Source organism: Vanellus vanellus (genome assembly GCF_965231255.1).
Source record: "Vanellus vanellus genome assembly, chromosome: 2".
NCBI lineage: Eukaryota > Metazoa > Chordata > Aves > Charadriiformes > Charadriidae > Vanellus > Vanellus vanellus.
The window spans coordinates 40,509,601-40,532,523 of record NC_138906.1 but is presented as its reverse complement, the minus strand read 5'-3'; the positions used below and the strand labels follow the sequence as shown (position 1 = coordinate 40,532,523).

The window sequence follows — 22,923 nt, the reverse complement described above, 5'->3', positions numbered from 1 at the left end:
CCTAGAGGGGAAGGATCACCTCCCTCAGTCTTCTGGTAATGCACTTCCTTAGCTATGGTCAACTTCTTGACCACCAGGACACCCAGGTCCCTTTCTCTGAAGCTGCTTTCCAGCCAGACAGCCTCCAGCCTGGACTGATGCGTGCATGGGGTCATTCCTCTCCAGGTACAGGACTCGGCACTTCCCTTTACTGAACCCTTTCATGGAGTTCCTCTCAGCCCACTTCTCCAGCTTGTCAAAGTCCTTCTGAGTAGCCGCACTCAGCAGTCTGCTGTATCCAACCTCCTCCGTTTTGTATCTTCTCTCAACTTGTGGAGGACGTGCTCCACCCCATCATCCAGGCGACAAAGGAAGATGTTTAAACAGTAGTAGCTCCAGTATCAACCCCTGGGGCACACCACTATTGACTGTCCTCCAGACGGACTTCATGCTGCTGATCACAATGCTCTGAGTCTGGCTGGTCAGCTAGTTTTCAGTCCACCTCACTGCCCACTTATCTGCCATCTACTTACTTCCTTAGTTTGTCTATGAGGATGTTATGAGAGACAGTGTTGAAAGCCTCAGTAAAGTCAAAATAAAAACCATCCACTGCTTTCCACTCCTCCACCAAGCCAGTCACCTCATTGTAGAAGGCTGTCAGGTTGGTTAAGCTCAACTGCTCCTTTGTAAATCCATGTTGACTTTTCCCAATCACCTTCTCGTCCTTCAAGTGTTTGAAAATGGTTTCCAGGAGGAAACTTTTTACCCTTCTTGTACTTGTTAAACGGTGGTAACTCTACTGCTTATGACACGTTGATGAGGTTTCAAGTGTCATTACTTGACTTCCCTCTGAGTTTCTGCTTGTGGAATATTGGGGCACTTAATTCGTGTAAGCTGCATTAAGAAGTCTGGTCACCCCTACTCCACTCTAAGTAAGGGCTACTTGACAGAAGCCATAGAACTTCCTATTCTTGCAAAACAAAACCACTTCCATCTTTCATAATATGATTCAAGTCTTCCATGTTAAAGGCCAGCTTTTCAGTGAAATGTTTACCCCAGCTATTCTAAGTCATGTAAATACACTATAATGTATGTAACAAAATAGCAATAGCATGATTCAACAATTTTTAAACTGAATAAAATACTGCCAACAAATTTTCTCAATCATAATCAAAGATTTCACAGCGTATCCTTCTCTGTGTACCGCAGTACCCTTTTTTTTTTTAAAGCATTCTCATAGGCAGTCCTTCAGTATTTCCAAATAATTATTTTCCCCTTCAGTCCTGAATGACTTTCTGGTTCCCCAGTGAATGCTGATTAGTTTAGTTTGAATTTCATGATTGTCTTGTTTTTTCCCCTCTCTCAGACCCTCCCCCCCAAACCTGGAATGCATTAGATGGCTCTACCATTTCTTCATCCCTCCTGGGAATACCTTACCATTCAAGCTGCTCTTCCGAAATTTTATGTACAATTATTTTCTCCCATTTTCAATAACTTCAAACAGCATGAGGAAAAGAGAAGTGCTATAAAGCTAATCAATGCAACAGGAGCCCTATAGCATGTGAGGAGACTAATAAAAATTTGCTTGGTTAGTCTAGCAAAAAGAAAGCCAAAAGAGGAGTAACTGCTCTCTATATACACATTGGTCAGGTAAGACCTTGGACATCAAAGAATCATTTCAGCTAAAGGACAGTATTAGGATGAATGCCCAGCAGTAAAATTGAAATTTATGTAAAATTTATACCGTTCTAGATGTGGTGCTGTAAGCAGCCTTGAAAAAGAGAAAATTACTCAAATCAAAAACTCATACTCGTTTTAAAATAGAGCTTGACATGATCAATTTCCAAAAATTGTAGCTGGGCGTAGTCTTCAGGACCTTCCAGTCCTGTGTTTCCTCAAGCAGCTGCATGATGAATCCTCTAAATAATATGACATGTCAGACATCACACCTGCATTAATTTATGCTCAGCATTTTCTGATGGAATGTTTATGTCTATAAACCAAACAAGAACTGATGTGACAGTATAGAAATGGGGATGTCTTATTGCTATGACATACTTCAATAACAAAAATCTCTTTCCTAAATAAAACATACAAGGCAGTACAACAGTCTCGATGGGCTGATAAGAATTCTGAGGCATTACTTGTCAGAATGACTTCCAAATTAGAATCTTAGCTTTATTTTATCGTTGTGGATTTTTAATCAATATTTCAATTGTCACAAATCTGTTCAGAAGATCCAAAACCTTTCATAACTTACAAGCATGTGAGCCTATAATATGCATGTTACTGTTTTGCTGATGCTTGAAATGCTGGAACACAGAAGATGTATTTCTGTTGCTGCCCTGCATACTGGACATGTTGGCTTTGTAGTGCCAATATTGTACCTTCAGGGAAAAGCTTTATTTGGGGATGTATTTGAGAAACAGCACTGTAGATACTATTAAAAGTTACTCATCTCCAACTGCATTTAGCTTGGAAAAACTAGTTTCTTAATTTCTTCAAAATGAAGTGATCTCATATGAAATTCACTGTCCTTAATTATGAACTAGAAATGGCGCCTCTTGAAATTCGGTTAGCTATTCCTCCCACTACTGGGCTTTCGCTACAGTTCCAGGGTAGTATACTTAAGATTAAAATGTGACATAGAAGGCAGCACAAGTGATTCTGCTATTTTTAAACTAATTGAATAATATAAATGAAGAATATAAATTGCATATATTACACAAGTAGCCTTAAGTCTTTGAGCTGCATGTGTTTATATTTTTGCGTTTTTACTGTACAATACATATATCTTTGTTGGAAAACTTTGATGATAACTGTATTTTTATTAAAATCAAGGTGTGAAAAGACACTGAAACACATAGGATGAGTTAAGACTGTTTGGAACTCTGTAATTTGTTTGGTTTTGTAAGGGTTACTATCACAAAGCTCTAGCATACAACGTCAGTTTATAGGAAAAAACATCACACCTTTTCTTTAACTGAGAGTTGAGATACTCATTTTTCAAGGAATCCTTAGCAAAAGCAAGCACACCACTTGCTATACTCTATTTCTAAAGCCAAACTTCTACTTGACATAGTCGTTTGTTTTCTTTGATGAAAGCTTTCTTGCCAAGAGCATGATTTACAACCTAGCCCAGACATGACTACACAGTAGGTGGGCTCCTCCTGGTATAGGTTTTTTCTTGTAACAAAGAACTTTGTCAATGTAACAGCACAATGGTAAAACTTTCACAATAAATATATATACTGAGTAGGCCTAATACAAAATGTGTAACAAACAATATTTGTCTATAACTACGTAAAATACACACTGATAATACTGTCTGTAAGCACTTAACTTCAATCAAGCCAAATATATTTTATTTCTTTCTTGGTAGAGCATTTTGATTTAAAAGCCAACAAAATAATTTTCAAAAGAGTAATAAGTAATAAAAATGAAATAAACATTAAATATTTTTTAAATGGAAGGAAAATACCATACAGCTCTTGATTAGGTTACCACATATTGCAGCTCAATTACTATGCACATTCATCTTGAATGCTTACAAAGTTTCTGTGAACAACTTGCATACACAGATTCGTTCTTTACAAAGAAAAAAAATCCAAGAAAGCACTTTATACATTTATTCCTACACTGTGTAGGTTAAATGGGAATATAGGAACAGAAAGAAATCTAGGAAAGACTTTAAGCTGTTAAGTACTCATTTCCACATATAAATATTTAATCTGCACGTACAACTGCTATACTTGGCCACATCCCTAAAAGCCAGGGCTTTAATTTTTTACAGAATTAACTACGTTTCTTAATATTTTTATTTCGGATGATACTCCTTAGATACTCAGGTATTTCAACCTCACAAACAATTTCCTCTTAAAACAAAGTTTATCAGAAAAGTGATTGGCTACCAGATCACATCAATAATATATCAAATAAATCATGTTAGAGTAGCAACAGAAGTCACTGTACTTGCAAATTCTCACATATTTTGCTTACAGAACACTTTTCAGACATAGAATTAAAATGAACTGTAATAAATTAATACTTAGAGCACCTCTGTATTATCTAAGGATCACTACTAACTGCAAAAACTGAGTCATAACAGGAACAAGGATTAGATCCTCGAGTACTTCCAAGCACCTGCTTCCCACTGAAGTCACCCAAAACATTCTACATCATAACTAGAGAATCAGAATTTCATTGCAGATTCTGAGTGAGATGTGCTCCAGTTTCAAGACGCTCCAGGTCTGAATTATTTAAAAATATTTAGATTAATATTTGACTAAATAATACATTAACTAAATTAGTTGTTCAGTATTTTTTAATTATTTCAACTGCTTTGGCAATGTGCAGTATCTCCATAGTAAGTGGAAATGTTCGCTAGACAGACAGCCATGTACTGCCTCTACTTAGATGGTTAAAAATACATTTTGGTGCCTGCTGGCCTTTCATTCTTTCAAAGTAGCAAAGACAAATTCTATGCCTGAGATAACCTTCTAATTGTAACATCCCAAAAAACAACGGCATCACAGCCTGTCTAAAGCAATCCTCTCTGCAAGGACTAAATTAGTATTTAGTCTTCCAATCCAGACTCATCCAGTTTCATGCACAATCACAATAATTCAATCTTCAATATAAAACACTTTCTTTAATGCTGGGGAACCACTTATGACATAAGATGGTCACCAACTTCTTTATGAACCAGTTGCAGCACCAAACTTACGTTGTTATAAAGCCATAAAGAGGACATCTGTGACACCTGGCCTTGATTTAATTAAAACCTGGTTACTTCCAGGAGTTCCAACTCCACCTTCCTCAAACACTTTCAAGAACACTCCTACGTCACATTAACCTTCTAGACACCAAAGTCAACAAAATGCATATAAAGCTACAAAACACATAAGACACACACACCAACACTTTTTCTGTACCTCCAAAATAGTACACACAAAATACACAGAAAACCAAGCCTTCACATATCAAAACATTTGCTCTGAAAAGCAGACTCTCGATATTTCACCTCCAATGTAGGGAAAACTTTCATGCACAAGGACAGTCCTCCGTGAAGACAGATTACATTTCTGAATGTGGGTGAAGTTAAGCCACTACCATGTACAAGAATAAATTAATGCTGTCTATAAAGGGCAGAAACACAGAGCTACAAGGGAGAGGATTTTTTTTTTCCATGGACTGCTTTATCCATCTTTTATTTATCAGCCTTGATCCTCAAGAGAGACCAATGAAAGTCCAAGGAAAAAAGATCCTGATTTTATTGAATGCTAGAAAGCAGACTTAATAATGGCATTGATTTATGGCACATTGTAATTTCTCCCAGTGTTCAGATCCTGCTAAGCTCACATTGTTTCACTGGCATTAGTAAGTATTCTCTCTTTCGCTTCCACAAAAATTTTACTTTTCCTTTCCTTAATATCACCTTCTGGTCTAGAGAAGCTGGATACCTTTTTCTTTCAAATTGCCTGATTAACACAATTAGGTAAACCCAGAGCCATTTCGCCAACCTGTAATTGTTATTGTTTGTTGCTATTGTTTAAAACATGAAGGGGAATGTGTATCTGAAAGCCTGTACAACCTTTCAGCACATTAGCTAATAACACATATTACAAAATTTGTCTTTCAACCATACTAACAATTTACTAACTCTGCTTTTGTTTAACCCTCATCTATGGATAGGTTGGAACTGTTGGTTAGTCTCAGTCAGTAGCTGTTGTACCAGTTATGTTGTCACATGTAGATACAGACAGTCCAGGGGGGAATAAAGAGACTTCTCATCCTTTCCTACTGTTTTGGATTAGACTATACTTCGGATAACAGTGTAGCCTTTGAGCTGATCTTAGCACATAAAATGTCTGCTATATTTGTGCACTCTAGTATATTTCTCAATATCTTAAGAGATATAATTAATCCTGCCTCTTTAATCATTTTACCATGTAGAAGGCAACTGCTAAAAAATACGAACTACAAGCTAATATAACAGATTAATTTTGTAAATATCTCTGTACTGGGAAAGGCTATTTAAAATCAAGAATTCTATTTTTGCCTCTTAGAACTTTATTTTGATTTCCAGTACATAACCAAATTTTCCAATCATTTTTGCTCACTGAGGTTGCTGAAAGTTTAACATGTAGCTTTAGACAGTCATCATTCATACGAGCTGATCTTTTACTGGGCTAGAATTGCATTAACAGCAGGAACAAAAGATGCAAACTCAGGAAAACAACACAAAAGTCTTAAGTGTTTGCCCTGAGAGCAGCAAGTGAGATCATTAAGAACATCCAGATGTATGGGAGATGTATCCTAGGAATCATCCACCCTTGTGCAAAATATATCAGGTTCCCCCAAAAACCACCACCATCCAAGGTATTACAGTAAGCTACGTAAGAGGAGCAATATATGAAAAATATGGTATACGGTATATGACTGCTGTGAATAACAATGGAGAGAGAGATTTGACCATAAAGAAAAAAGATCAATCATGTATTCACCCATGCTACCTAAGTTGATTTAAGTGGAATTCTTCACTCCCTCCGTTCCCCAGTAGAATGTGGCTTCTAGAATATTCAAGGCACAGGAGAGGAACAGGATTAAAGAGCCAGAGAGTATATGCAATGACAGTATAACCTGAGCTGTGGTGGAGCTGCACCTGGAGATGCTTAGTGGGGTTGCTTGATGAAGAAGGACAATTAGGGTGAAAAGCTATGAGGACAAAATTGATTTTATTCCTTTAATTTTCAACTACAAGAAGTATTTGCAGTGCTTGTATGGCCACCATCATAATCTTCTTCTGTATGCAGCTAAGACATAACTTTTTCCCAATGGATATTGTGCACTGTGTTTATCTTTGACAGCATCCAGGATGTTTGGATATCCTGTATCCTGTTTCTGACACTGGTGAAGGACTGCTTTGAAGTACACGTTAGAAAATGTACTGATTTTATGTCTTTTACTACTTGCTTTATTTAATAAACTAAGTCCCTGATGGTTTAGTCACTGTACACATGGACTAAATAAGACAGTCCCTGCTGCAACAACTTAAAATCTAAGTATGAGGAAAAAAGGTAACAGATGGATAAAGAAAGAGTGGGGAGTACAAGGAAGCAATGAAAACTATTTTGGTTAGGGTAGTAGGAGGACATGTGTCAATCTAGCTATAGTTGTGGGATAATTTTAAAAAACAATTCAAAGGAAGTAGCCTGGTGGATGTTTACAGTGAGCCTGTGGGATAACACGATAGAAAGCATGACGATGGATGACAATCTATCAGGCAGTGGAAACTCTTGCTACCAAATGAGCAAACACAAGAAAAGCGAAACCAGCTCAGTCCTGACGTACAATGAGGAAAAAGTAGAGAAATGAACATAGGGACAGACACCAAAATGACAGCCAGGAAAATGACATACATAAAGCAAAACTGTAACGGCCAAGCTCAGAGAAAAGGGTAGTATAGCTGAGATCCCAGACGACAAGAACCTGAACAAGAGTTCTGGCTGCACAAATGACCATACAGAAATAAAGCTGGAATGCATATTCATGCATGATATTAGCAGTAAATTGACACTGTTAGAACTGTATACAATAATTACTTTTCCTGAATTAAAAAAGAAACCTTAGAGACCATTTCTTGTAGGTATTGTCAAGGCTACTTTTTCCCCTACACATTAATTTACCCTTAGTGATGTTACACTTCACATGTTGTTTTATAGTTCTCAGTGTCACAAGATCCTCATGTACTATTTCACAGTAATATCTGCATTTGATTACGTTCAGTAATCCTTTGACAGCAGCAAACTGTGTTCGCTCATTATTTGCCCCCCTGATCATTTAATGAATAGTTGGAATATCATGTGTCTTTTTGAGCTCCCACTGCTGAACACCAAACTGAATTCCAAAGCTGCGGTTCTCTCTCTTAACCAGTGATGAGCTCAGGCAGAATTTAAATTATAAAGCAAAAGAATGCAATGGAAGATTCTAAAGAGAAGTACAAGAATGATGTGAGTTGGGTACAAAGGAGGCTAGGAATGGGGTAAGGTGACCTGGACATTCAAATTCTTTACTCTAGAGAAGATACAGGTCTTTAACAGATTAAGGGGATGGACTGGATTATCTTTAAATTCTCTTTAGCACCTACATTCTATTTTCTTGCGGGATCTTTAGCCAGCTTAATAGCAACAAAATAAATGGCACTGCAATCATTTTGAAGTTATGCAGATTTTTTTCTTAATTCTGTTAAGAATAAGAAGTACAGTGGGAACCAAAGCAATATTATGTTCCCATATCTTTTCATTAGCTAATGTATCTAAAATGCTTTCAATAACTATTTAATTAAGAACAGAATGTGTTGAGCCGAAATTAAGATGCTGATAGGAAGAAACCAGAAGTTTTTTCATATGGTTTAATTTTAAAGAACCAAAATGAGGAGAGGAGTTTACAGTTAAATCTTCTTAGAGAATACTAATAGCAAAGAACCTGAATTCTGAAAAGAGCCATCTCAAGAATCATATCTTTGCTTATTCAACAGGCCATCAAACTAAGTAAGAAATAATGGTGCCTTTATTTTAAAATTAGTTCTGAATTGTAAAGGAGGCTAAAAGTCTTCCTATTAAACTTAACTTAGAAAAGAGTTTAATAGAGCAAGTCCACTTTGTCTATTTAACAGAATTCTCTTATAAGCCTGTTCATGACAACAAAATTTTACTCTTTGAGCCACAGAACAAAAAAGCCCAGACAAGGGCATAATTTTGCTTTTTCCCTCTCAAGAAGCTACATAGGAAAATGTATAATCTTTTACTCAGAATTAAATAGAGTAGCATCTACTGAGATCACGAGATCAACTGGTCATAAGAAAATATTTTAAAACCATTGATATTAAAAGGTAACTCAATTCATCTCATTCATCTTAAAAGTACCTTGACCCTGCAAGGCTAAAGCTGCCCTAAATAGCAGGATCTATTACATAATCCATACTTAGGCTTATGTCACCATGCTGGAGGTTTCTCATTTAAACGAGATCAAAATCTCCGCTATTTAGCATGGGCTTTAAGTCTTTAGCATTCTTAAACAAAGGATTCCTGGACCCAGCTGCGCTTCAGGTAAAATGAGGTTGTAAGACTTACAAAAGTCAGAGATGTAGACATTTACTGGAATCCATATGAGCTAGTAGAAAACAATCATTTCTGAAGGGCAACAATTCTAAAATATGAGGTAAAATAGGCAATTAGCTTTTGCCTTTCCTCTAACCAAGGATCTAAACTGCTTGAGACACTGATGAAACTAAAAAATATGACACACTACCATCACAAAAGTGGGAAATGATTCAAGAAATATGCGTACAAGCCTACAAGATGATGCCTTTATGGTAGCATGATATATTTTGAGTTTGGTATTTTAGATAAATCTCTGCATCTACCAACAAGATATGTGAAATAATACTTTGTCACTCATGGCATTTATGTTTGACAGCTTCAAGTAAATAAGACAAATTACAATTTTCAAGTATTTTGACATTTTTATGGTTTGACTAAAGTTCACAGAGTCGGAGGAATGTGTGCTGTGAATAAAGGGGACATCTAGAAATCTAGAGTGGGTAAGCCTTCCTGCTGCTGATCTGAGTTGGACAACACCATTAACAGAAAAGAGTTTGTAAAGGAAGGGTGAGGGTGGAAGAGCATTGTTGTTTTTTTTCTTTTCAGGAAAAAAGAATGAAGAAAAGAGACTGAAATATATAGGACAGCAGAGAAGTGGTTCAAAGAATGGAAGAAAATCATGGACAACAATGGGAACAGCAAGATGCTGAATTTCAGATAGAAAAAAATTATTTGTATATAAAAAGCTTTTGTCCCCATTGAGTCAACCCAGACATGGTTGTAGACACTTTGACTGACTCTCGGGCAGATTTCTTGTTTCTGATGCAAAATGTGATGTATCACTACTTTGAGTAAATTTATAATATTGTTGAAAAAATACTTAGAAAGACCAAAAGAAAACAAGCATGATTAAACTGCCAAGTCAGAGGTGCTATTCAAAATAAGAGGGAAACCTTCAAAACTCAAAGTCATGTTCAAATAAGACAACTATTACAATATATCAGGTGAAAAAGAGGCGATTTGTGAAGGGATAAAGAACTAACTACACAATTTGTTTCAAATATGTATCAGAAACAGGAAAAATTCCAGAGAACCTGTGGGACCAATAGGTCATAACAAAGTTTAAAAAAACAGACTTTCTGCATCCATGTAGTTTGAAAAGCCTGCCACAGAAAATCCATGTAACTGTCTGCAAAACCAGTTTTACTCTGAAGAGACAAAATAGTAACAAACCAGCAGAACTAGAGGGTATCCACCCAACAGATCTAGAAAAATGCAGGGACAGAATATCTGAACTACTGTCATGTAATTATGAGAAGGCAAGGTACTTCACCAAGGCTCTTGAAGACATTAAGCTTTCCATGACAAAAGAGGAAAAGTTCTCACACAGTAAAAGAGGAGATCGGTGTAAATGGTTAAAAGATTTCATTGTGAAGGAAGATCATTCACTTTCTTTCCTGCAATCTTATGTTTGCATTTGTGGTCGTGACTATATTGACAAGCTACTGTCCAAATACAAAATGCTCATGATTTCCGAAGTCAAGCTGTAATTCTATGGATCTTTGATTTCTATGATTTGAAATGTTCATTTTACTGTTATTGTAGGTGCCTAAATTACAATAATTTCTTTTTGTTTGTTTGCTTTTTTGTTGTTGGGTATGGGTGGTGTTTTGTTTTGGTTTTTTTTTGCTACGGTTGAATAAATAAACTAAATTAAAAGTTTTGGTAAGTAAAGAAAATTGCAGTAAGTTCTCTATAACATTTTTTAAAAAGAGCTTGTACTTACCTGCTTTCTGACACTGTACTATCTTCTCATATAAGCTATCTGTATTTTCAACTAGAGTTCTGATGGTCTGAATCATCTGTAGAGAAAATAAATTAAAATATAAAGAAATATCAGTAAAAATCAATTTTTACTGAAAATTTTTAATCTGTAAAAGATGCTTAAATTTGAACTCAAATCAATAATCTAATATTTTCTGTTAATATAATGAATACATTCATTTTTCTGGTCAAGACCAGTCAGAGAAGTGCTCTAATTGTGACACAAAGACATAAAAAATATAATGGTTTTGGGCTGGGATCTGTGAGCCCTGAAGTAAAATGTCTACTCCATAGTTCATTGCCTATCAAAGCAAGCGGAAATTATACAACTATTTACCAGGTAATTCACTTTTGGTGGCTTGGGTGAGATAACCTGGATGCAGGTTTCCTCTTCCTCACTCACTCCGACATTCAGGATGATGACCACTCACCACCCAGTGCTTCCTTTTTCCTAGGGATCATCCCATTGCTTTTCCAGATTTGTTCCTCTACATTTTCCCTTTCTGTAGCTTGACCTGTACATATGTATGAGACAACACTCTATGGAGGAAAACAAATCACTTGAGGCTAGTACTGGAGGATAAGAAAAAATAAATTATTCCTTTACCTGATCTGTCTAAACAAAAAGCCTTTCACGGAAGCTCGGCTGAAAGCACACTGATTAAGATGGAACTGTGCGGATTTTTCAGCCTAGGGTATGTACTGAGAAGTAATGACTTTGCTTCACACCTTGCCCACTGACATCTCTGGTATCCACTCAAGCCGACAGTTTTCTCGTTACTAAATAACTAAAGTTTGACACGTTACTTATGTGGGTGTTCATGTAGAACTTCCTTTTACTTTGGAGACCACAACTGCTGTTATGAGCAGGAACGTTCCATGTTACAGGAAAAAAAAAAAAAAAAACAAACCAAAAACCAAACCTCTCTAAGACTTTTCCTCAGAGAAAAAATACTTTAAGAGGCATGACTACGGTAGTCCTTCTTCATACGTATTAGAAGGAGACTTCTCCAGCTGAGTGACATGGAGGCTTTTTTTCTGAACACTGATCTGAGGAATAAATAAATTTGGAGAAGCAGGCAGATAAGCCTCAGATTTTTAATGACAGCAAGTGTGCAAGCAAGTGAGGAGGAAGAACACCTGCATGCATGTCAACTGCTCTACAGACTATACTATTTACAGCTACACAATAATCTGGTTTATGTAAATTACAAAGCATTTAAAAATAATTCTAGCTCTGTTTCTATAATTACAATTTAAAATTATAAAGAAAATTATGCAAAACTCAATTCCACGCTTATGCTACATATAAACCACATATGAACAAGCAACTTTAGAGTATGCGGAGGTGATCGTACCGGATAATTTCTTTTAATCTTCACATCCTGATTAACCTGTATTTAATTTCAAAGTATCTGTTCACGCAGATTTATATTAAGTGAGTTTAAAAAAAAAATACAAATTATAATAAACGAGGAAAAAATAACTCGGTCAGGTTGCTCAGCTGCATGTGAAATACTTTAGCTTACTTATTTTCAACTGGATTGTTCTTTGAATATAAATACCAATATTGATTCAAGCAAAAACTGCCTATAAATAGAATGACGTCAATTAATAATTAGATGTAACAAATTGAAGACAATTATTTTAGAGAAGCATACTTTAATAACAGAATACTTTATGTCACCCAGATAGCCTTCTATGGGGAGCACTGCGAACTGACTGTTCCTGATGCGTCAAGCAGAAAGCTGCATTTCACTGTGTTTCATTACTATTTGGCCTTTAAAACAGTATTCAGAAATTGAAATGAAGCCATTATAAATGTGCTTGAAAGGCAAGGATGTTACCTGTCTCAATATGTGTCATGTAACACATTTGCTTCAATCACAAATATACTTCCAATAACTGATGTTATTTTGCTAACTAGCTGAAAGGATACTGTAAAGCATCCTCCACTGAGTTTTTGCTGCATTGAAAACCACCTTGGAAAATAAAATGCTGAGCATGTATGTCTCTTGTTTTGTCAGGATGCTAATCCACAATAAGGACTACTGTGGGATTCTCTGTTAGTAAGAATCCTTTCACCTGAGAACACTTTTGACCGGAGTTCATAGCAGAGAGAGACCTGTTTCCTATTCAAGGTATTTGTTCTGAAGGAACTGTAAGAAATACTGCAACTGCCCTATGTTAGTCTATTCTGTGTTCCTGACCCCATGTGTATAATAATATAATTTCTAAGTCATCTCAGTTAGGTCCTATTCCAGACACAGAACACCTCTATCTGCTCTGTATCCTTCATACAATACATTCTACATGCACATCTGATAATTTAGAAATAGCAGAGGACAAGTCTCAGCAGATTAGAAAACTTACTCTGAGACACTGCACTGATTTTCAGAAATAAGAGAATTTGTTTACTTTCTGCATTGACAAAGCAAGAAAGTTGTACTCGTTCTGCAGATGAAAGGAAATTAAACTAATCGCTGCATTAGTGCTCTTTCATCACGGCAAGGATAACATTGAAGAAGAATTTATAATAATGTGCAGTTTTAATATTTCACAGTTTTGGCACGGAAAGCTGCTTTGCCTAAACACTCTCAGATCAAAAGCAATGCCCTCTTTGCAGCTTTTGAAGAAAAATGCATTTCATGTGACAAAAATTATTCTAATACCAATTTTTATATTACCAAGGCCAGTAACAGTTACTTTCTTTATCTTTGGTCTCCAAAATACATACAAAACTGTATTTAAGATTAAATACAGGTTTAAGATTAACAGCACCACTATGCAAAACTGGCTGAGCCAGCAATAATTCAGGGGTTGACTGCCACTACCATTCAATCAATATTATGCTACACCCCAACTCCTTCAACTAAAGAAATAAGGGAGCAGTATGCTGTGTGCACTGGTAGATGTCACCTTTTAGTTGTGCTTGTTAATAAAGTAATAGTATTAGCTCATTATAATTTTATTCATGGACTGCTCTTCAACATGCAGTCATCTTTTAGTATGTATTCAGCTATTTGTTAAATGACTCTTATGGACCTTTTGAGTGTATCAATTCTTTCTGGTGTTCAAGCCAAAATTTTAACACCACGAAAACATACATGTAGATATTAACAAAGACTGAAAGACTTTTGGTAGACACAGCATATCGCACAACTGAATATAAATGGTTATATTTAAACAGAAAATTATCCTGATCCAAATGATACTTGTATGTAAGCGTGTGCTTGGTATAAAAGCGAAGTAGAAAATGATGGGTAAGCAGGAGCTTCAGTGTGAAAAACAGTGTAACTGCAGCAGAATGAGAAATGAAACTCTCAAGGCAAATTAGTTGTGGAAATTGAGGAGAAAGACCAAGTAGAGTCTAGTATATATTAGACTAGTCTATACTGATCAAGCCAATCAATAAGCAGGTATTTGCTAACCACAGACAACTTTGAGAATACTATGAGTGATAAAACTGGAAAGAGAAATGCAAACAAACTTAATAGGGAACAACCAGTTACCAGGTGATCATTAAAAATGTATTGCAAATTACCCATGTCTCTTCTAAGAAAAGAACAGATATTATATGAAGTTTAGTAGCTATACTTTCTAGCAAGTCTTTTATGATATTAATTCCCATCTCTAACCTATGTCGCTTTTTTCTGGAAGTAAAGACTCAAAATATCCAACAAATATATTGCAAATATAAAATGTGTAACACTTTCTGGAATTGCTTTAACTCTCCCTTCATTTCCCATCCCCCCACACCACCCCAGTCTTTGTATGACCAGAGGACTGCTCTGATACTCATTACACACTGGACTATCTTCCTAATTTTTTTGGTGAATGGGAAATACGGAATGGTATGCTTTATGAGCATTGAAGTCACCACATTTTTGCAGAAGCCAGGATGACAGTTTGATCTATTCATTAAACTCTATTTGTTAAATCATGCGACCATTTTACCTAGTTATCAGAAAAACTGTCAGTAATTCTAAGAAAAAGATAAATGTCAAGAAAGGTAAAAAACAAAATTAAATTATTCTTAAGGCGTTTTAGAAAGAAACATGAAATGATTAGTCCAGAGTTCTCAGTGAGGATTAGAGACCTCTATTATTGTATGTTGTCCCCATTTTAAAAAGCATGATGGCGATAGTTAGAAACCCAAACAATTCTGATGGAACTGTGTTGCCAACATTGGTACCACTCACCACTTATGTGACTGTGTCTTCACAAACCAAGTGAAAAAGTCATATACTTAAAAAATGCATCTATCCACTTTCTCAGCAAAATTAAATATATCCTTAACAGAGACAGTTACAGAAAACTAAAAAAAAAGCATATACAGGTCCATTTAGGCTTATTTTTTATGTTGCAGAGTTTTGTTAAGTCTGTTTTGTTGGGTTTTTTATGAAAGAGGTAAGTGCTAAGAAGTAACACTGTGAATGCCTATGCATGTATGTAAGTGCTCACATGTACATATGCATGCATGTATTTGAGACCATTCATTCAATTTCAGCTTAATTTGAACAAGTAGAGATCAATTTCTACTAGGCTCATGAAGACTGGTATTCTGGTAGAACACAGAATATTCTATTTATGCCTCCAGCTTAGGGAAAAGATGTAGACTGAACTCAACCCTAAATATTTTAAACATCACTTAACAAAGAATATAGACCTTGAAAAAGAAACCTTAAAAAACCCAACCAGGATTTATTCATTACTCTGCATGTGGAACTGGTTGGTAGCACATGAAGAGAGACATTCACTGCATTTTAAAATGGAAAAAACAGCCAATCATAAACTGTGTCTGGCTGAGGAAACTCAGTGAGAGAAATTACCTTCACTGACAGAGTTGCAACACCAAGGGTGAACTTTATTTTTAGCAAGTAAAGCACACTACACATTTACATTTTGAAATCTGTGACTATCTGCTGCTAATACTTAGACCTACATTCCAATAGTAAAACTGAAACCATACTTACAGTACTTATCAACCAAATCTTTATTAAAATGGTGCTCTCCACAAAATGCTGCTCGCATTCTCCTCTCATCTCAAATCTCCTCATATTAGATATACTTCCAAAACCATAAACTACACCATTTCTGAAAAGAGGTTAGCATGCAGTGGCCAAACCGGTGCTCTTAACAGTAGTAATAAAAAAGTAATTTGCATTTTCCAGCCATTTTATAAAGTCCAGAATGCAAATAGCACCAATAGCAAATAGAACTTCATAAAAAAGGAAACCAAACATGGGGCATGCCAAACTGCAATACATAAACTGATAAAAGCATCTGCACCATTTCAAAAGATGTGTGCAACCCAGAGAGGGTCAGCAAGAAAAAGAACTCTGATAGGGATAGCATATAAAAACTTTTATTCTCAAGAATCTTTATTCTTGTACTGGGAAATCAAACAAAATATGGTCAGTTCTAATTAAATATATGCATAAACTGTATCCAAGCAGTTCAGTATTCAATGTCAATGCACCAGAAGGCATTTTTGTTGTGGCACTGGAACAAACAAAAGAATTGTTCTTAGTCCTTTCAGTGACAACTGCCACGGTCAGCTTGATCTGAAGTTGCACAGAGTTGTTTTGAACTATATATACTGCCTTTGATTTTCCACTGGAGAAGAATGGTGTTATAGCAATAAGGAAGGAAATGACTGGAAAATCAGATTTTAAACTCACATTAAACCTCAGAACTCAAATGAACTGTCCTAACGGTGTGGACACCACAATGAAAGCATTCCGAAATGCCCAACTTTTAACCAGCACCACCACAAAAAACAGACATGGACTTTTAATAAGCAGGCGACTCATGTTCATGTTACTGAGCCCAGTTCAAAACTCAATAAGCACTGATAAAAACCTTACACCTACCACCCTTGAGACTGCTAGTACCACTAGATCAGGGCTATTCAGTTTTCAAGAGTAAAGGGTCCTAAAGTTCAAACAGGAGTGCCATACAGCAAAGAAATATGTTGAAGTGATTGCAAAGTAGCATCTTAACAGAAGAGACAATATACTTTTCTCTGTCCCAAGCTCAAGTTACAGTCTTCCAGAAGACCTCTTAGCAGAGATTTAAAATATATGAAGAAGACTTTGCTAAGTTGCATGGAAAAGATAACTGAATCAAGATAGCTCAGTAGTTCTCAGAGAGTACAACTTTCTGACTACCACTACTGACGAGTGATGAGACAGGAAAAAAACCTGCAAACGCCCCAGCAGAACAGATTTTTATTGTTTTTCTTTTAAGGTTTTTCTTCAAATCTCAGAGACATTTTAGAAATTAACAAAGAAAGACAACAGCCAGTCCATGAGTTGAGTAATTCATGTTATGTAAAGCAGATATTGATTGGCAATAGATACACTGAGTCTTGTTTAATGACAATTTCATCAAATGCAGAGACATATACGTGGGATGTAACCACCAGACCTGAGGGGGGCGACTGACGTCATTGCAAGGCAACACTCAGTTATCTTTGAAAGGTCAGGGCAATCAGAGGACATTTCTGACTACTCAAAGAAATCAAATTTCACTCCTATCTACAAGAAGAGTAAGAGGGAGGACCAAGGAATTAGAGGCCAGTCAGTCTCACTTCAGTCCTTGGGAAGGTGGTGGAGTAAATCCTCCCAGAAACCATTTCCAAACACTTGAAGGACGAGAAGGTGATTGGGAAAAGTCAACATGGATTTACAAAGGAGCAGTTGAGCTTAACCAACCTGACAGCCTTCTACAATGAGGTGACTGGCTTGGTGGAGGAGTGGAAAGCAGTGGATGGTTTTTATTTTGACTTTACTGAGGCTTTCAACACTGTCTCTCATAACATCCTCATAGACAAACTAAGGAAGTAAGTAGATGGCAGATAAGTGGGCAGTGAGGTGGACTGAAAACTAGCTGACCAGCCAGACTCAGAGCATTGTGATCAGCAGCATGAAGTCCGTCTGGAGGACAGTCAATAGTGGTGTGCCCCAGGGGTTGATACTGGAGCTACTACTGTTTAAACATCTTCCTTTATCGCCTGGATGATGGGGTGGAGCACGTCCTCCACAAGTTCAGAGAAGATACAAAACTTGGAGGAGGTTGGATACAGCAGACTGCTGAGTGCGGCTACTCAGAAGGACTTTGACAAGCTGGAGAAGTGGGCTGAGAGGAACCCCAAGAAAGGGTTCAGTAAAGGGAAGTGCCGAGTCCTGTACCTGGAGAGGAATGACCCCATCCACGCATCAGTCCAGGCTGGAGGCTGTCTGGCTGGAAAGCAGCTTCAGAGAAAGGGACCTGGGTGTCCTGGTGGTCAAGAAGTTGACCATAGCTAAGGAAGTGCATTACCAGAAGACTGAGGGAGGTGATCCTTCCCCTCTAGGGGGGATCATTAGTGAGGCCACTTCCCCTCTAGGGAGGATCATTAGTGAGGCCACATCTGGAATGTTCAGTCCAGTTCGGGTCTTTCCAGTACAAGAAAGCTATGGACTTACTGTCCAGTGCAGGACCACAAAGAGAGTTAAGGGACTGGAACATCTTCTATGTGAGAAGAGGCTGAGAGGGCTGGAACTTTCCAGCCTGGAGCAGAGAAGACTCAGTGGAGATCTGGGGTGGTCAAACACTGGAAGAGGTTGCCCAGAGAGGTTGTGGAGTCTCTGTCCTTGCTGATATTCAACACCCAACTGAACACAGTCCTGGGCAGCCTGCTCTACCTGACCCTGCTTTGAGCAAGGCAGCTGGATTAGATGATCTCCAGAGATACCTTCCAACCTCAGTGACTCTATGGAAATAAGGATTTTTGCAAAGTTGGCATCTCCAATCAAAATAAATTTTTAGAACTAACCTTTCTGACTCAAGACAACAATCAATAACAACTTCATTATAGATAAAAATCAGATGTGGTTTTGTCCAGACAGTCCAAAGCTCCTCTATAATGAAGAACAACTGATCTTTGTACTATCCAAGTATAGTCCAAACTGCCAAGGTAAGAAAACAAAGCTGCTAAAGGCTACTTCTGAACACACAGAGGACTTCCACATCAAACTAAATTTGTTCAAAGCAGTAAGTTTTTTAGCAAACATATTGTCTACCTTAGAAATTACTTCTCCAACTATGCAAGAAAATAAATTTAGCAGAGAAGCACTGAGTCACTGAGGTTGGAAGGGACCTTGGGAGGTCATCTAGTCCAACTCCCCCTGCTCAAACAGGACCACCTAGCACAGGCTATCCAGGACTATGTCCAGATGGCTTTTGATTATCTCTGAGGGTGGAGACTCCGTAACCTCTCTCGGCAACCTGTTCCCATGCTCAGTCACCCTCACAGTCAGTAAGTGCTTCCTGATGTTCACACAGAGCCTCCTGTGTTTCAAGTCGTGCCTCTTCTCCTGTCCCTGGGCATCACTGAAAGGAGCCTGGTTCTGTCCTCTTTGCACCCTCTTTTCAGGTATTTACACACATTGATGCAATCCCCCTGAACCTTCTCTTCTCCAGGCTGAACAGTCCCAGCTCTCTCAGCTGTTCCTCATGGGACAGATGTTCCAGTCTTTTCATCATCTTCGTAGTCCTTTGTTGGACTCCCTCCAGTATGTCCATGTCTCTCTTGTTCTGGGAAGCCCAGAACTGGACACAGTACTCCAGGTGTGGCCTCACTAGTGCTGAATAGAGGGGAAGGATCATTTCCCTTGACCATAACATACATCATATAATATGATATCATTAAGTATTATATTTCCCTTTAGACTTTAAAACACTGTCCCCTTCTGAGACAAATGCAGAGGAAATGTCTATTATGCTTCCTGAATTCACTGGCATATTATGATATAAACGTAATGCTGTGCCTAATTGACAGTGGCAGTACACCCCCATAAGTGGGAAAAACACATTAATACACTCATGGTTTCACTTTTTCAGCCTTCCTTTCCTCTCTCACCTCTTTTTGAGATGTTTTATATTCTAGGAAACACATACATGGAAAGAAGCAAGCTGAGATTATGCCATAATGCAGTGTAGGCGCATGAGAGAGAAAATCCACTTACCCAAACTAATTCTTAGAGGCTCGAGAAAAAAATAGGACATCATCTGTCCTTAGTTCTGCAGTATCCCAAAATGAATTAGATTTCCCACAGCTCAAGAAAATTCACCAAAGAACAAACAGTCTACCAGTTCTCCATTAAAAATTCTTACATTCTTTCTTAAGTATTTAGAAAGTCCAGGTTGAAGACAGAGTAAATGAAATAACCAACAGCTCTCTTCTAAACTATGCACACAATGACATTAAACTCTTAAATCCAACAGTCATTTCTCCTTGCTTCCCTGACACTCTGGCTGTCACAGCAAAATTATTTTCATAACTTTTAAATTAAAGCTGATAGAATTAAAACATTATGTAAAAATTGGACAGTAAAGAAGGGAAGTCAAAAAGACAAAGAGAAGATTAAGAATTTATTGAGAAATAAAGAGAGAACTACTACTGGAAATATGGAGTACAATTAAGAGAAGTTGCTATGCATCTGACCTACTTTTATGCTCTTTCATAAACATTGCATTGGGCTACATTAGAAATGGGACAGTAAGCTAGATGAACTCCTCTTCCTAAGTAGTCGTATTATTTTATGCTCTTATGAATACTGTGAGTCAGCCATTAGCCATAATGGGATTAGCGAGAGGACACAAAAACCTTCACCGTTCATGCTCTTAACAAGAAATGAAGAAATCTTCACCGTTCATGCTCTTAACAAAAAATGGAGAAATCTTGACTTCCCAGAAGCATCAAGTTGTCATTATCAGAGCTTTTCAGTCAATGTAAAACAGCTCATACTTTACAAAATTTGGCACTGGAGCCTGAATATCCAAAATTAGACGTTTGTTTCTGCCCTTGTAGACTGAAAAGCCCAATATAAACTGAGGTTATCATCTGCAGCTCTGTTTTTGGAAGCGTAATTGCAACCTTCAATTTAGAATGACTGTCCTGTTATAAAACAGAAAAATAAAAACCACTAATAAGCAACATAACTGTTTTTGAAGAAGCTGCCCAAGCTATTCACTGTATTTTCCATCAATACTTTGTTTTCCATCAGTTTTTGTGACAGACTAACAACTACACAATCAGTAACTATTTAAATTCATCTCAAAAAACAGGATCTACAGTTATCATAATTTATTAAACATGTCAAAAACCATTACCTGGGTTACCTGCAACATTAAATTGCAATGAATGATGTATGTTTTCCCTTAGATCTCTTCACCACTGAACTGTATCCATTTATTACCTAAATAAATACAGTTCTAACTCTGCAGAGACTTGATAATGAAAGTAAACATACTGTACAAAGCCAAAGGCAATAACGGAAATAGTGAGACAGTGTGTGTTATCAGTATTTAAATACTACATCTATATTGCCGACACTGAAAGGTACTGTTTTAACACACATTATAACAATCCAACACCAAGACCGAGAAGAGTTGTTTAAACTCTAAGCACCCACATACCTCACACCTTGATTATCTTTGCAAATCTAAGGGCATCATTAAGCCATAAATCTTCAAGAGTACTTAGCTATGTTAGCTAGATCAAAGTTCTTGAAGCTATACCTACTATCTCTAATCTACTTACTGGAAGAACACGCTCTAATGCAAAAATGAACACAAGCAACTGTCTTAGCAGTTCTTTTCCTGTTGGAACATCAGGTTAAGTTCAACATTGACTCCAGCTATCAGAGAAGAGCTAAGAATTTTAAAAGGCTAAAAATTTTATAGTAATTTCATTTCAACATAAGCATTTGAAAAGGGACTTCGTCAAATGCTTTTGAAAAATCCCACCAGACTAATCTTCCATATCTACATGCATGTTGACTTCAAAGAACTCCAAGAGATTAATGAGCCCTTCACTTTGTAAAAACTGTACTGACTCTTCCCCAACATGTTTCCTCTAATTTTATTCTTCAAAACAGTTTCTACCCATTTTCACAGTACAGATATCAGCCTGCCTAATCTGTAATTTCTTGATATTCCCTGGAAACCTCTTAAATCAGTGGCACCACACTAACAACTCTGATAGTCAGTTTTAAATGAGAGGATACACACAACAATTAGCAGTTTGGATATATCAACTCTTGAGATCTTTCCGAACACTTGAATGAATATCACCTCTTTCTGGTAATTTTTTTCTCAGTCATTTCACTTTTCCTGTGTAATAACTTCTATTGACATTTCAGTTAGTGATGAATTCTCCAATGAGTGCTTCATAAAGAAGCATTTCATGTGAAACTTTAATCTCCACAGGTACATGGATGCAAAAACTAATTTAGTGTTGTGGCTTCATTTCTTTTCCTGAGGCTTTCTTTCTGGTCATACACACTCTTTGACAGGCTTCCTGTTTCTGCTATTTTCAGAAAAGAAGATATTTATAAGCCTGTGCAGGTTGTTCCTGAAATTCTTCACTGTTGGCTTTCTTATATGATTTATTTAAACAAGGCAGGGTTAAATATCAATTCTATCTTCCTCATTTGCACATGAATTCAGCTTTTTGAAGATGCCTTCTTCTTCTGAACAATACTTCCTCTTTTCTTTTCTCCTCAACTGTATTTTGATAAGTGGTACATATTTACTGCAAGCCCCCTGTGTGGTATCTTTAGAGTGTCTATGATGTCTGTTCTTTTGACTACTCCTCGTACCTTTTTGTTTTAACAAGGTTCCTTATTTTTATGCAGTTATGCTCTTAAGTATAAAAGCAAGGAATAATAGCTTTTCAATCTTCTGTGCAAAGCCTAAATTCTTTGCTTTATAAACCAGATGATTCTAAGAGTTACATTGAAACATGGAACATCCATGGACCTGGACTCCAGAAGACATGGGCTCAACAACAACGTTCTGAACCAACTAGGAAACAGAACACAGCTATCACAGTCTAGGCCTGACCCTACCCCTACGGTGTGTATACAAAATCTATTCATCTTACTTGATTTCATTTGAATCAAATACACACCTCCTATACTGTGGTCTGCAGACATTTTGAATTACAACATAACCTCAACATTCT

General features: G+C 37.0%; 1 protein-coding gene across 1 annotated transcript in view; it reads right to left on the bottom strand.

The window, feature by feature from the left end:
- Positions 1–22,923, bottom strand: part of PLCL2 (phospholipase C like 2) — a 103,662-nt gene that overhangs the window by 13,167 nt on the left and 67,572 nt on the right. Inside the window, exon 5 of the mRNA XM_082499315.1 lies at positions 10,870–10,945. Within this exon, the coding sequence (XP_082355441.1) occupies positions 10,870–10,945 (76 nt within the window). The remainder of the gene's footprint in view (positions 1–10,869; positions 10,946–22,923) is intronic.